The following is a 14,169-nucleotide window of genomic DNA, read 5'->3' as shown; positions in this document are numbered from 1 at the left end:
GAGTCTTAGTAAACAACACTTCCAAGTGTACAGTCGTGGCCAACAGTTTTGAGAATGACACAAATATTAATTTTCACAAAGTTTGCTGCTTCAGTGTCTTTAGATATTTTTTGTCAGATGTTACTATGGAATACTGAAGTATAACTACAAGCATTTCACAAGTGTCAAAGGCTTTTATTGACTATTACATAAAGTTGCAATGATGCAAAGAGTCAATATTTGCAGTGTTGACCCTTCTTTTTCAAGACCTCTGCAATCCACCCTGGCATGCTGTCAATTAACTTCTGGGCCACATCCTGACTGATGGCAGCCCATTTGTGCATAACCAATGCTTGGAGTTTGTCAGAATTTATGGGTTTTTGTTTGTCCACCCGTCTCTTGAGGATTGACCACAAGTTCTCAATGGGATTAAGGTCTGGGGAGTTTCCTGGCCATGGACCCAAAATATTGATGTTTTGTTCCCTGAGCCACTTAGTTATCACTTTTGTCTTATGGCAAGCTGCTCCATCATGCTGGAAAATGCGTTGTTAGTCACCAAACTGTTCCTGGATGGTTAGAAGAAGTTGCTCACGGAGGATGTGTTGGTACCATTCTTTATTCATGGCTGTGTTCTTAGGCAAAATTGTGAGTGAGCCCACACCCTTGGCTGAGAAGCAACCCCACACATGAATGGTCTCAGGATGCTTTCCTGTTGGCATGACACAGGACTGATGGTTGCGCTCACCTTGTCTTCTCCAGACAAGCTTTTTTCTGGATGCCCCAAACAATCTGAAAGGGGATTCATCAGAGAAAATGATTTTACCCCAGTCCTCAGCAGTCCAATCCCTGTACCTTTTGCAGAATATCAGTCTGTCCCTGACGTTTTTCCTGGAGAGAAGTGGCTTCTTTGCTGCCCTTCTTGACACCAGGCCATCCTCCAAAAGTCTTCGCCTCACTGTGCGTGCAGATGCACTTACGCTTGCCTGCTGCTATTCCTGAGCAAGCTCTGTACTGGTGGTGCCCTGATCCCGCAGCTGAATAAAATTTAGGAGACAGTCCTGGCGCTTGCTGGACTTTCTTTGGCGCCCTCAAGCCTTCTTCACAACAATTGAACCGCTCTCCTTGAAGTTCTTGATGATCCGATAAATGGTTGATTTAGGTGCAATCTTATTGGCAGCAATATCCTTGCCTGTGAAGCCCTTTTTGTGCAAAGCAATAATGACGGCACGTGTTTTCTTGCAGGTAACCATGGTTGACAGAGGAAAAACAATGATTCCAAGCACCACCCTCCTTTTGATGCTTCCAGTCTGTTATTCAAACTCAATCAGCATGACAGAGTGATCTCCAGCCTTGTCCTTGTCAACACTCACATCTGTGTTAACGAGAGAATCACTGACATGATGTCAGCTGGTCTTTTTGTGACAGGGCTGAAATGCAGTGGAAATGTTTTTTGGGGAGACTTTGTTCAAATTAATATTTGTGTCAAAACTTTTGGCCACGACTGTAAACATTTAGTAGACAATGCACCAGAATATTAAATAGCATTTTAAATGACTAAAACATCACCCATAACATTCTTTCTGATAAAAAGGCTGAAAATTTGAGAAAAAAAATCATTTTTCTCATGTCAAACTACCAGGAAGTCTGAAAAGACAGACTGAGTGGGCGGGGAGCTAGTAGGCTGAGCTCACCTTGACTGGCGGTTCTTTGAAAACGCCTATGTCAAGCAACATTATCTCAAGCAAATTTGTTTCTACACAAAACAACTCAAACAACATTGAAATTGCATGCAACATCCAATCCTGTCATACATCTCATCATGGCTTCACAAATGGATTGTTTATCCAACTGTTTGGTTATTGTAAACAGCATCAATATAGACAAAATGTTGGATGTATAATTTAGCTAGCTAGCCCAAATGGAATTCTTAGGGCTATTTAACAAGCTAGCTAACTAGTTGATTGGACAATGCCAAGAGTGTGCAAAGCTGTCATCAAGGGAAATGGTGGCTATTTGAAGAATCTCAAATATAAAATATATTTTGATTTGTTTAACACTTTTTTAGTTACTACATGATTCCATATGTGTTATTTCATAGTTTTGATGTCTTCACTATTATTCTACAATGTAGAAAATAGTACAAATAAAGAAAAACCCTTGAATGAGTAGGTGTTCTAAAACTTTTGACCGGTAGTGTGTGTGTGTGTGTGTGTGTGTGTGTGTGTGTGTGTGTGTGTGTGTGTGTGTGTGTGTGTGTGTGTGTGTGTGTGTATACACACATATATATATACACGCACACACACACGTATACACACACACACATATACATCGATTTGGACACCGATTTGGCCAATAATTTTTTATATTTTTTTTTTACACCTTTATTTAATCTTTATTTAACTAGGCAAGTCAGTTAAGAACACATTCTTATTTTCAATGACGGCCTAGGAACGGTGGGTTAACTGCCTCGTTCAGGGGCAGACGACAAATTTTTACCTTGTCAGCTCAGGGGATTCAATCTTGCAACCTTACAGTTAACTAGTCCAACACTCTAACCACCTGATTACATTGCACTCCAAGAGGAGACTGCCTGTTACGCGAATGCAGTAATAAGCCAAGGTAAGTTGCTAGCTAGCATTAAACTTATCTTATAAAAACAATCAATCAATCAATCATAATCACTAGTTAACTACACATGGTTGATGATATTACTAGGTAATCTAGCGTGTCCTGCGTTGCATATAATTGATGCGGTGCGTATCGTTGCTCCAATGTGTACCTAACCATAAACATCAATGCCTTTCTTAAAATCAATACACAGAAGTATATATTTTTAAACCTGCATATTTAGCTAAAATAAATCCAGGTTAGCAGGCAATATTAAACAGGTGAAATTGTGTCACGTCTCTTGCGTTCATTGCACGCAGAGTCAGTGTATATGCAACAGTTTGGGCCGCCTAATTTGCCAGAACTTTACGTAATTATGACATAACATTGAAGGTTGTGCAATGTAACAGGAATATTTAGACTGCCACCCATTAGATAAAATACGGAACGGTTCCGTATTTCACTGAAAGAATAAACGTCTTGTTTTCGAGATGATAGTTTCCGGGATACGGCCATATTAATGACCTTAGGCTCATATTTCTGTGTGTTATCATGTTATAACTATGTCTATGAGTTGATAGAGCAGTCTGACTGAGAGGTGGTAGGCAGCAGCAGGCTCGCAAGCATTCATTCAAACAGCACTTTCCTGCTTTTGCCAGCTGATGTTTATGACTTCAAGCCTATCAACTCCCAAGATTAGTTTGCGGGATGCACGCTAATAGCATTTCAAACGTCACTCGCTCTGAGACATGGAGTGGTTGTTCCCCTTGCTCTGCATGGGTAACGCTGCTTCGAGGTTGGCTGTTGTCGTTGTGTTCCTGGTTCGAGCCCAGGTAGGAGCGAGGAGAGGGACGGAAGCTATACTGTTACACTGGCAATACTAAAGTGCCTATAAGAACATCCAATAGTTAAAGGTTAATGAAATACAAATGGTATAGAGAGAAATAGTCCTATAATTCCTATAATAACTACAACCTAAAACTTCTTATCTGGGAATATTGAAGACTCAAGTTAAAAGGAACCACCAGCTTTCTTATGTTCTCATGTTCTGAGCATGGAACTTAAACGTTAGCTTTCTTACATGGCACATATTGCACTTTTACTTTCTTCTCCAACACTTTGTTTTCGCATTATTTATTTGAGGCCAAATTGATTTTATTGATGTATTATATTAAGTTAAAATAAGTGTTCATTCAGTATTGTTATAATTGTCATTATTACAAATATATATATATATTTTTAAATGAATCGGCCGATTAATCGGAAGCTGGCCTTTTTTTTGTCCTCCAATAATCGGTATCGCGTTGAAAAATCATAATCGGTCACCAGGGGGAGACTCGTCGAGGCCTGTTAAAAGATGGAGTATACATCACGAGGCGGTGGCTCCATCTGCTGGACGTGCCAGGTCTCGACGGGCTCGCCGGACTGGACTAATTGGGGCAGATTGGGAGCCCGACAGGATACAGGAGGACCCGGAGAGGGTCTCATGGGGGAGACCTGTTCTTTTCGATTTATTATTTCATAAACACCCTTGAAACCGAGCTAATCATACTCTGTCCGCGTCTGATCTATGTAAAAGTCTTGACCAAACCCCCTGGTCTGCCACTATATATATATATATATATATATATATATATATATATATATATATATATTATAGTAAATACTACAATATTTAATGTGCATATACCATGCCCATTCCCTGCCCCATTAAAAAAGAAACAAGTATTTAAGTGTTTTTTTTGTGGTTAAAACTGTAGCATTTACTGTAGTATTCTACAGTGTACTACAAAATTCTGATCGATGTGTAGTATAGTATTTTACAGTATACTATAGTTTATTACATAGTTCTAAGGTAAGTATTGTAGTATTCTATAGTAAACTGTATTTTTTTTAAATGTGGGAGAGCAGGGTGTGTCAGTACCAACACAAGAGCAGCTAAATTTTACGACTTCTACAAATGGTGCAGTGGAGGAGTCAAACGCAGAGAGCAGGTAATATCGTACGTGAATCTATTTATTCCAATGACAGCGGAGACATGTACATGCCAACACTAGGGCGTAAGAAACCACCCGTCCAAAATACACAGGACTAAAACTGTCCGGAAAACAATGAGAATACACTTATACACCAACACCAAAATAACAGAGAACAAGCCCGCACAAATACCCAGCGGGCCTAGTGCCCTTAAATAGCCTACAAACAAACACTAACTCATAACAGGTGTACCCAATTAAACCCAGTAAACAAAAACAAACGGAAAGGGAATCGATGGCAGCTAATAGGCCGGCGACGACGACCGCCGAGCGCCGCCCGAACAGGAAGAGGCACCATCTTCGGTGAGATTTGTGACATAAATGAGATGCAGCTGATGCTCATTGAAGGAGAGAGTAGAGATGGAGACTTAGAAACTGAGTGGGAAAAAATTACATTTGGAAATTAGGTTCCTTGAGCAACAACAGCAGCAGTTCATTGTAGCTCGAGCGGGAGCAACGCACTACACAGTAGCCAATAATAAGAAATTGTACATTGAATAGGCCTATTTGTTTTCCGGACCAGTCGACCTTTGACGTCGTCTGGACCAGCAGGTTCCCTATGGTTTTCCTGTGCCCTGGCTCAGTCATGGGATGGGGCAGCCTCTTCTCCACGCAGCTATTCTGCAATACCACTGTGGCAGTCACAAGGTGCAGGTCCTCACTGGTGCCATTCTTATCTCTCCATGTATGCAGTGGAACGATGATGCCCGGTATCCCGTAGACTGTGGATCTGCTGACATTTATCATGTCCTCCACTGTTTTGAAATGAACCTTTGGCATAAGAACCGAAGTGCAATCAGAGTTTGCAATGCCGGGGACAGCGTCGGTGAGAGCTCATTGATTATTTCAAACTGATCAGAACTGCCATAGTGGAACCTCGAGATACACTCCCCGTCTGTATACATGTCCAGAGTGTTGCTCCATTATATTATAATTCGTTCTCGTCTAAAGGCCCGCTGGTTGTGAAACCGATAGACAAAGACACGCCATGCTCCGTTATTATAGTTTTTGAATAGTGTTTCTAAGAAGAATAGTGTTAACAAGGATAATGTTTGTGAGTTGACACACTTTTGTGTGCTTCACCTGCTAGCTACTAGGCGAAGAATCTATCCCAAGGCGTAGCTCATAAAGGGCTTATGCCCAGGTGGTGCAATAGGTATAATTTTAGGTCCGGTGTAGAGCACATTTTACGTCAGGGGTAGTTACAACCCACTTACGACCTGGTGCAACTGGCCACAGTAGACTAACTACCTAGCTATGTAAATCACGCCCCTCCGAACACGCCTTTTGCGATGTTGGTTACAAGACGGTACTTAAGAGAATAAGACGTTACTATTAGTGTATTAATAAAGCCCTTAGTTATCCCGCCTCCATCCCGACCGTCAACACACTGATGAATTGTTCACCAGTTGGACTGCTGTTACGAGATCCATCTATTCTGACTGGAGCATTTTGTTTGGTGGGTCAAAAAGTAACAGAATCTTGGTTGCCATGAGAGCGATAAACCTGAAGCTGGGCTCGATATGGTGCGCAGCAACCCCACTTCCTTGACTTTCACATCTGCGGGAAACGCTTGTTAGTTTTCAACCTTTGTCAGCTATTGGGATACATCCTTGGAGGACTTAAGGATAACTTGTACAGTGGCTGGTTCAGCAGGCGTTTGTGTTTCCCCCTTGTAATGAAGTCTAACAGTGGGCCTTAAGTATTTGTAAAGGTTACAAATGTTTAAAAAAATCTCTGATGTCCTCTAACAGAGGACATGGCATGGACCACCACCAGATGAAAATGGTGGTTAAAGCAATGAACATACGTTATGTCTCAACCCAATTTCTCCTGTAGAAGTTTCTGCACTCCCCCTTGCTTCCCAGACATCACAGAGGCTCTGTTGTAGACTTGACGGAGGATTTTGTCAGTTCTCAGTCCAGCCTTGGTCAGTTCTGAAGTAACAGTTTCTGTGAGAGTGTTGGCATCACTCTCACAGAAAGTACGATTGAAAAGTTTTCATAGCCCGTTGTGTCCCTCGTTCTGTCCAGTTCCCTGACAATATGCTCTGTTACTAAGTTGCTCATTTGTTTTATTAAGTCGTTCTGGGCGCCGTGGCTCATGTAGGTTGCGTTATGGAGAATGGTTGGTGCTACCTTATTTAAAAAAAAAAAACTTTTACCCCTTCTTCTCCCCAATTTTGTGGTTTCCAATTGGTAGTTACAGTCCTGTCTCATCGCTGGAACTCCTATACGGACTCGCAAGAGGCGAAGGTTGAGAGCCATGAGTCCTCCGAAACACAACCCAACCAAGTCGCACTGCTTCTTGACACAATGCCTGCTTAACCTGGAGGAAACAGCTGGCGACCGTGTCAGCGTGCATGCGTCCGGCCCATCACAGGAGTCACTAGAGCGCGATGGGACAAGGACATCCCTGCCGCCAAACCCTGCCCTAACCCGGCCAATTGTGGGCAGCCCCATGGGTCTCCCGGTCAAGGCCGGTTGCGACAGAGCCTGGACTCAAACCAGGACCTCTAGTGGCACAGCTAGCAACTGCGATGCAGTGCCTTAGACTACTGCACCACTTGGGAGGGTTGGTGCTATCTTGGCCAACTCTTGGTCCTTTTGGAGGGTATACTCAAACAATGACAAGAACCACCCACTGCCTTCCTCTGTCATGCTTTTTAATGCATCGTGATCTCTTCTCAGAGTGATCGCGCTCTAGTGATTTGATTAACTGCTAGAAATGCAATAATGTCAACAATAGAGCCCAGGTAATATCGATGACGTGCAAGCAGCTCCGTGTTAACCAGTGTTGATATTTCCTGCCCTGTCTCTTTACGCATTTCTCTCCCTCCATAGCCTCATGTTAAATGTTCTTTCGAGGTGGCATGTTCGTTCTGTCCTTTATCTCTCTCTAAAGCATGCTTCCAATCACAGACCCCTTTAATGGTAAAGGTTGAATCTGATGATGCGCTGGACCGACATTTCATCAGGGGAAACAAAAGGCTGCAAAAGTTTGTACTGAATTCTTACCAAAAGACAGCTTCTTCCCTGAATACAATCTTACTGGAAACTTACCTAACTTCTCAAAATGTCATCTGGGGTTGCTCCTCTGGATGTAAGTGGCTCTGGCCCGTGTGATTTAGCATTGTTAGCAGCTGCTGCTTAGCTGGGTGGCAGCAAGGAGGCTTGTGGCAGTACTGGGACAGGGGCTCTGCTGGCTTCACCGTTGACATAGACTAGGCTAGCCAAACTCTGTGGGCTAGCCACTGCATTGCCATGATCGCCAGCAACTGTAGCAGGTGTTTTGATGAGTGAATTTTCAGCTGCACTTGTTGTAGGCTGGATAATAGAACAAGTCAAAATTCACCCAAGGCTAAAAAATAGCAAAACAACGTTGGCTAAGCAGGAACACTAGCGCGAGCCCATAGCAAATGAATGGAATTGAACATTCGCAGAGCTTGGCACCAAAAAATGTATCCCTTTTTATTTTATTTTTGATCTTAGGATGAAACTGAAAAATAACAACTTGTAAACATCCGCACCTCGATGGTGCCAAGTGTGCTTATGTCTGCATAATGAGGAAGTAGGGAAAAAATTGCAACTTTTGACTATTTCTGGTCTGGCGATCGATGACAGCAGAGTACGCTACCCAACCTTATGTAATTAGAAAGAGGAGATTCTCATGATTAAAATGGTGTCCAATTTGAAAAAATCTAAATGTACACATTGCGAGATATTTGGCAAAATAGACAGACATACCTATATTTCCCAATAGGAAACAATGGGACAACCTCAGTGTTCCATTAGTTATTTTTTGTTGTTGTTGTTATTTTAACTACCAGCAACGTGGGCCAACAATAGCCAAGCAGGCATTGTGACGTAGAACAATAGACTGGGAATAGAACGTTCAGAAGGCAAGTTGGTGCCACGGTGCTAACTAACAGGAGTTGGCAGGTTAAAAATGCCCTAAAATAAGGCCTGTTTTTTCGTGATTACTTCAAACAACAAAAAGCAGCAAAATACGAAATATAAAGAAATACACAATTCCCAACAGGGGATATTCCCCTGTAGTATAATTATATTGAAATGTGCTTTAGCAGAGATAGGCTTACCTCTTTCCTCGCCATAATGCTAATGCAAGCCCACACACAGTTTTATATAACACATCAATTTTGTGATGAGGCACAAATTGTCTCTTTCTGGAACACACACAACATCGCTGCCCTTCTCACCTCATGTTCTCTCTCTGGGTGTGCATGCGAACAACTCACATCCCTCTGCTTCTCTCAGTGTTTGTGTGTGGGTGGAGATGTCTTTCCAGGGCTAGCGCTGAGCGCCATCATTCTACCCCCTGTTGAAAGAGAGAGAGAGAGAGAGATCAAAGTAAAGGAATGCACTACACCAATGATTTCGAGCCCACCGGAAAAAAAGACCACAGTACCCTCCAAGTGTGCATGAAAATAACCTGTTTGTCACTATTCGAAAGAACCTGTCATTAACCACCATCTCTGGCATCATAATAAAGACCATGGTGTTTGCTTTGTTATAAATTGTTTATTTGCAAATGGTCTCTTTACTCAGATCTTCAGGACATTCCAGAGGAGAGCGAAGCCACAGCAGAACTACCACGAGAGCCTGACGTGTCACACTGCTCCCCTACTCTCAAAAATAGGCAGACGAGGACAACAGAACTGAACTTGAAATAGTCTTCCTCTTTTTACACTTAAAAGGAAGTATCATATTCATTTTGAAGTATATATATATATATATATATATATATATATATATATATATATATATATATATATATATATATATATATATATTTGTTTCGTGGCTTTTGCTTTACAGTACGCAACCAGTGGCAATATGTGACTACGCTATTCTTTTATGTTTCTCGATTGGGATTATTTGGATTTATACGGCTCCCTTTGGGAATCGATGCTGGACTTATTCATGCCACCTATTAAAGTGGCATGAATAACAGGAAGGGAGTTATGCAATGATGATTTTCCAAAGAAGAATATGCAGGAAATGGACAGCAAATATAAAAGCAGTGAATGGATAACCAAAGCTGATGGGGTTTTGTCTATGTGAATGGGACACTGCTTTAATAATGGTTGGGTAGCTGCTTCTTTGCATTAGGATGTTGGATGTGGATGTGTATATATAGCAGGTTTGTGCTGAGACACATGGATATGCACAAACACACACCACAGACACACACGGTCATACATGCTCACACACACACACATTTGAGTCCTTTACATTTCCATAATTAGGATTATCTAATTCTCAACGCTGTTCATGATGCTAATAATTTGTTTATTTATTCTTCCTTCCTTATTTAAGCAGGTAAGTTAAGATCTCTCATGACACAGGCCAAACATTAGAGTGACTGTATAAGAATGAGGTAGCACTGTATTTCTCTCCCCTGATTACCATGTTTTTTCTTAGAAACCACGTGGCAACAGTATAATGACAATTATTATTACAAAATGACTTACTTACTTACCCACTGGTTTGTGGTTCATTTCCTGCATGGATCACATACATATACTTTAAATGCTCAAAGTAATGTAACTCGCTTCGTGGCACATACACTACCGCACAAAAGTTTGGGGTCACTTAGAAATGTCCTTGTTTTTGAAAGAAAAGCCTTTTTTTGTCCATTTAAAATAACATCAAATTGATCAGAAATACAGTGTAGACAATGTTAATGTTGTAAATTACTATTGTAGCTGGAAATGGCTGATTTTTAATGGAATATCTACATAGGCATACAGAGGCCCATTATCAGTAACCATCACTCCTGTGTTCCAATGCCCCGTTGTGTTAGCTAATCCAAGTTTAGCATTTTTAAAGGCTAATTGATCACTAGAAAACCCTTTTGCAATAATGTTATCACAGCTGAAAACTGTTCTGATTAAAGAAGCAATAAAACTGTCCTTCTTTAGACTAGTTGAGTTTCTGGAGCATCAGCATTTGTGGGATCAATTAGAGGCTCAAAATGGCCAGAAACAAGTAACTTTCTTCTGAAACTCGTCAGTCTATTCTTGTTCTGAGAAATGAAGGCTATTCTATGCGAGAAATTGCTAAGAAACTGAAGATCTCGTACAACGCTGTGTACTACTCCCTTCACAGAACAGTGCAAACTGGCCCTAACCAGAATAGAAAGAGGAGTGGGAGGCCCCGGTGCACAACTGAGCAAGAGGACAAGTACTAGTGTCTAGTTTGTGAAACAGATGCCTCACAAGTCCTCAACTGGCAGATTCATTCAATAGTACCCCCAAAACACCAGTGTCAACGTCAACAGTGAAGAGGCGACTCTGGGATGCTGGCCTTCTAGGCAGAGTTACAAAGAAAAAGCCATATCTCAGACTGGCCAATAAAAAGAAAATATTAATATGGGCAAAAGAACTCAGACATTGGACAGAGGAACTTTGCCTAGAAGGCCAGCATCCCGGAGACGCCTCTTCACTGTTGATGTTGAGACTGGTGTTTTGCGTGTACTATTTAATGAAGCTGCCAGTTGAGGACTTGTGAGGCATCTGTTTCTAAAACTGATAAACTTGGATTAGATTAACACAACGTGCCATTGGAACACAGGAGTGATGGTTGCTGATAATGGGCCTCTGTACGCCTAGATATTCCATTAAAAATCATCCGTTTCCAGCTACAATAGTCATTTACAACATTAACAATGTCTGCACTGTATTTCTGAACAATTTGATGTTATTTTAATGGACAAAACATGTGCTTTTCTTTCAAAAACAAGGACATTTCTAAGTGACCCCAAACATTTGAACGGTAGTGTATTCACTGAGTGTTAAAAACATTAGGGACAGGTGAATCCAGGTGAAAGCTATGATCCCTTATTGATGATTTCTGTTAAATGCACTTCAATCAGTTTAGATGTAGGGGAGGAGATGGGTTAAAGAATGATTTTTAAGCCTTGAGAAATGGATTGTGTATCTGTGCCATTCACAGACGGAATGGGCAAGACAAAATATTTAAGTGCCTTTGAACGTGTATGGTAGGAGTTGCCAGGCGCACTAATTTGAGTGTGTCAAGAACTGCAAAGCTGCTGGGTTTTTCACACTCAACAGTTTCCCGAGCGTATCAAGAATGTTCCACCACCCTAAGGACATCCAGCCAACTTGACACAACTATCGTAAGCAGTGGAGTCAACATGGGCCAGCATCCCTGTGGAACGCTTTCAACACCTTGCAGAGTTCAATTAAGGTTGTTCTGAGGGCAAAAGGGGTGCAACTCAATATTAGGAAGGTGTTCCTAATGATTTGTGCACTCTGTCTATATTACTTGGGGATTCTTTGTCACAAATACCAGAAAGGGACAATTGTTCATAATTAATTTAAAATAATTACCAGAAAGAATTATGCTATCACCATGTAGTTACTAAGTAAATACCTGGCAATAAGGGAGCATAAAATATAGTTTTACCTAAATGGACAAAATAACCTAATCCCTATATGGATCACTTCAGCATAAGCAATGTAGTTTCCAAGTTTAACTCTAGTGGACTTGGTAGACTATATGAAAGAAGCAGTCAAAAATACAGACATTGAAAGATGGAACTAAGACAATATGCCATGTAATCCATTTTGAGATGCATTGAGAGATAGGGGAAATCAACAACTTTTTTGCCAATATCGAATTATAAAACAGAGTCTTCTCTATTAATGACTAAACCAATGACATTGGGGACTGTTTTTGAGCAACGGACAGCTGAGCAACCGTTATATTTGCCTTTAAATTATTTTGAAACTAAAATGCTTTAATTGAGACTTTCTTTATTCTTGTAATTTCTTGTCATCTTAATTTGACTCATGAACCATATTTTCCTGGCTTGCATAGTGTGTATCAATCTGGCTAAAAAATGACATGGGCAATGATTTTGTGTCTGTCTTTATTTGATTGTACTATATTCAATGTATGTTTATAGAAGCCCATACTAAAGATATGAATGTCAAATCCAAATGTTGCCTTTCAAGTTGTTGTCATGACGTTGGCCTGGGGATAGGTTTATGACAGTCATAAATACCTCTTTCCCCTTTTTTCCTCTCTCTACCCTACTGATGTTACATTTGCAAACCCTTGGTTAACATAGAAATTCTGGGAACATCAGAAGGTGGGGGGAAATTAACTATATTCTGGTAATTCGACCAATTGAACATATGCAGTGGTACTTAATGAATATGATGTCAGTTCGGTTGTCATCTGAGACATTCTCATCAATGATAAGATGACAAACTCTACAATGGAAAGTCTACAGAGTTATCGGATTCACATGGAATTGTTGTTCAATTTAAATGTTTGAATATGAAATTATTCGTGATGGGATGAAATGTGATTTTAGCTTCTAAAATGTGAGATTTGGGTTTTCATAAGATAGGGCTGCTCAATCAGTGGCCCGCCCCTGTGAAGGGACATGGGCTATAAAACTTTTCAAACACGCCCTCCTCTCCCTTCCTATATAAGCCCTTGACGACAATATAACCTTCTGTTCCGAGGACGTGAGGATGACGGTCCTATGTCAGAATGGATCAGATAATAACTACAGAATGAAGCAAACATCAGCGTGAGCTTTGTTTGAGAATGGTATGAACTTTGAACTCTTATTCACTACAGAAGTGATACCTCCTAGCCGTTGAGTTAGCAACTGCAGCTGCAAACGCAGGTTAGGAAGGAACAGACACAGAGTGTCCCGTCTACCACACAACGACGTTACTACAACGTATCCAATTGACAACCAGAGACATTCTTCAAAGGACTCGGTTGGGCAACATGGCCTTCCATCTACCACCAACCTACCTAAGCGCAGCTCAGCCCAGAGTAAATATTTATTGCATTTTCCTTTTCCAAATGGGCGGTAATTTAGAATGCATAAGATACTGTCTTTACGATAGCACAGCTTTGGCCTTTGTTCCTCAGTCTTCCCGCTCCTTCACTCAAACCCAGCCCTTTTCTTTCGTGTTACAAGCTGTCATATCTGTTCCGCCCGCTAGGGACGTTTTCCTTTATGACGTAATTTGTAATCAAGTTATGATTTCATTATGTGTATGTGTAATTCTGTGTGATTAGTTAGTTATTTAGTAAATAAATGATTAAACCCAATTTTGTATTGCTGATTCAAATTGTTAGCCACGGTTCGTGCAGATAACCAAGAATTTACAACTTTCAGATGAGACTGAATTAAGAATGACGATTAATTTTGACTGCTATTGATGTAAAATATTACTAGGTCTTTAAGAGTTTATTCGGAAGATAACAGCTCTATAAATATTATTTTGTGGTGCCCGACTCTCTAGTTAATTACATTTACATGATTAGCTTAATCAGGTAATATTAATTACGGATAAATTGTTTTATAGAATAGCATGTCATATCACTTAATCCGGCATAGCCAAAGACACGACATTGTTATCAAAGTTATATTGTCATATTTATGTATCAATGGCATATATCCACTCGTTTTGACAAGTTCTGTGCTGGTGTAAAAGGGGTCTTCTTGATTTGTGCTCTTACTACAGATAGTT

The 14,169-nt window shown here is 40.7% G+C and overlaps 1 protein-coding gene and 1 long non-coding RNA gene across 6 annotated transcripts in view; both read left to right on the top strand.

The window, feature by feature from the left end:
* The window catches only part of LOC135552101 (rho guanine nucleotide exchange factor 2-like), a 72,796-nt gene extending 63,438 nt beyond the window's left edge, over window positions 1–9,358 (top strand). For 3 of the 5 annotated variants that reach the window (XM_064983506.1, XM_064983507.1, XM_064983505.1), the window contains one exon: window positions 9,191–9,358. In XM_064983506.1, the coding sequence (XP_064839578.1) occupies window positions 9,191–9,315 (125 nt within the window). In that variant the 3' untranslated portion in view covers window positions 9,316–9,358. Of the gene's footprint in view, window positions 1–1,221; window positions 2,146–9,190 lie in introns of those variants that run through there. The other 2 variants (XM_064983509.1, XM_064983508.1) reach the window with 2 other exon arrangements.
* An 85-nt stretch (window positions 9,359–9,443) lies between these two features.
* LOC135552100 (uncharacterized) lies at window positions 9,444–13,747 on the top strand. The gene is made up of 2 exons (XR_010457405.1): window positions 9,444–10,834; window positions 11,157–13,747. It is a non-coding gene; the product is annotated as an uncharacterized LOC135552100 (long non-coding RNA).
* Window positions 13,748–14,169: the final 422 nt, after the last annotated feature.

Source organism: Oncorhynchus masou, chromosome 13 (genome assembly GCF_036934945.1).
Source record: "Oncorhynchus masou masou isolate Uvic2021 chromosome 13, UVic_Omas_1.1, whole genome shotgun sequence".
Classification (NCBI taxonomy): Eukaryota; Metazoa; Chordata; class Actinopteri; order Salmoniformes; family Salmonidae; genus Oncorhynchus; species Oncorhynchus masou.
This window is presented reverse-complemented; position numbering and strand designations above follow the sequence as displayed.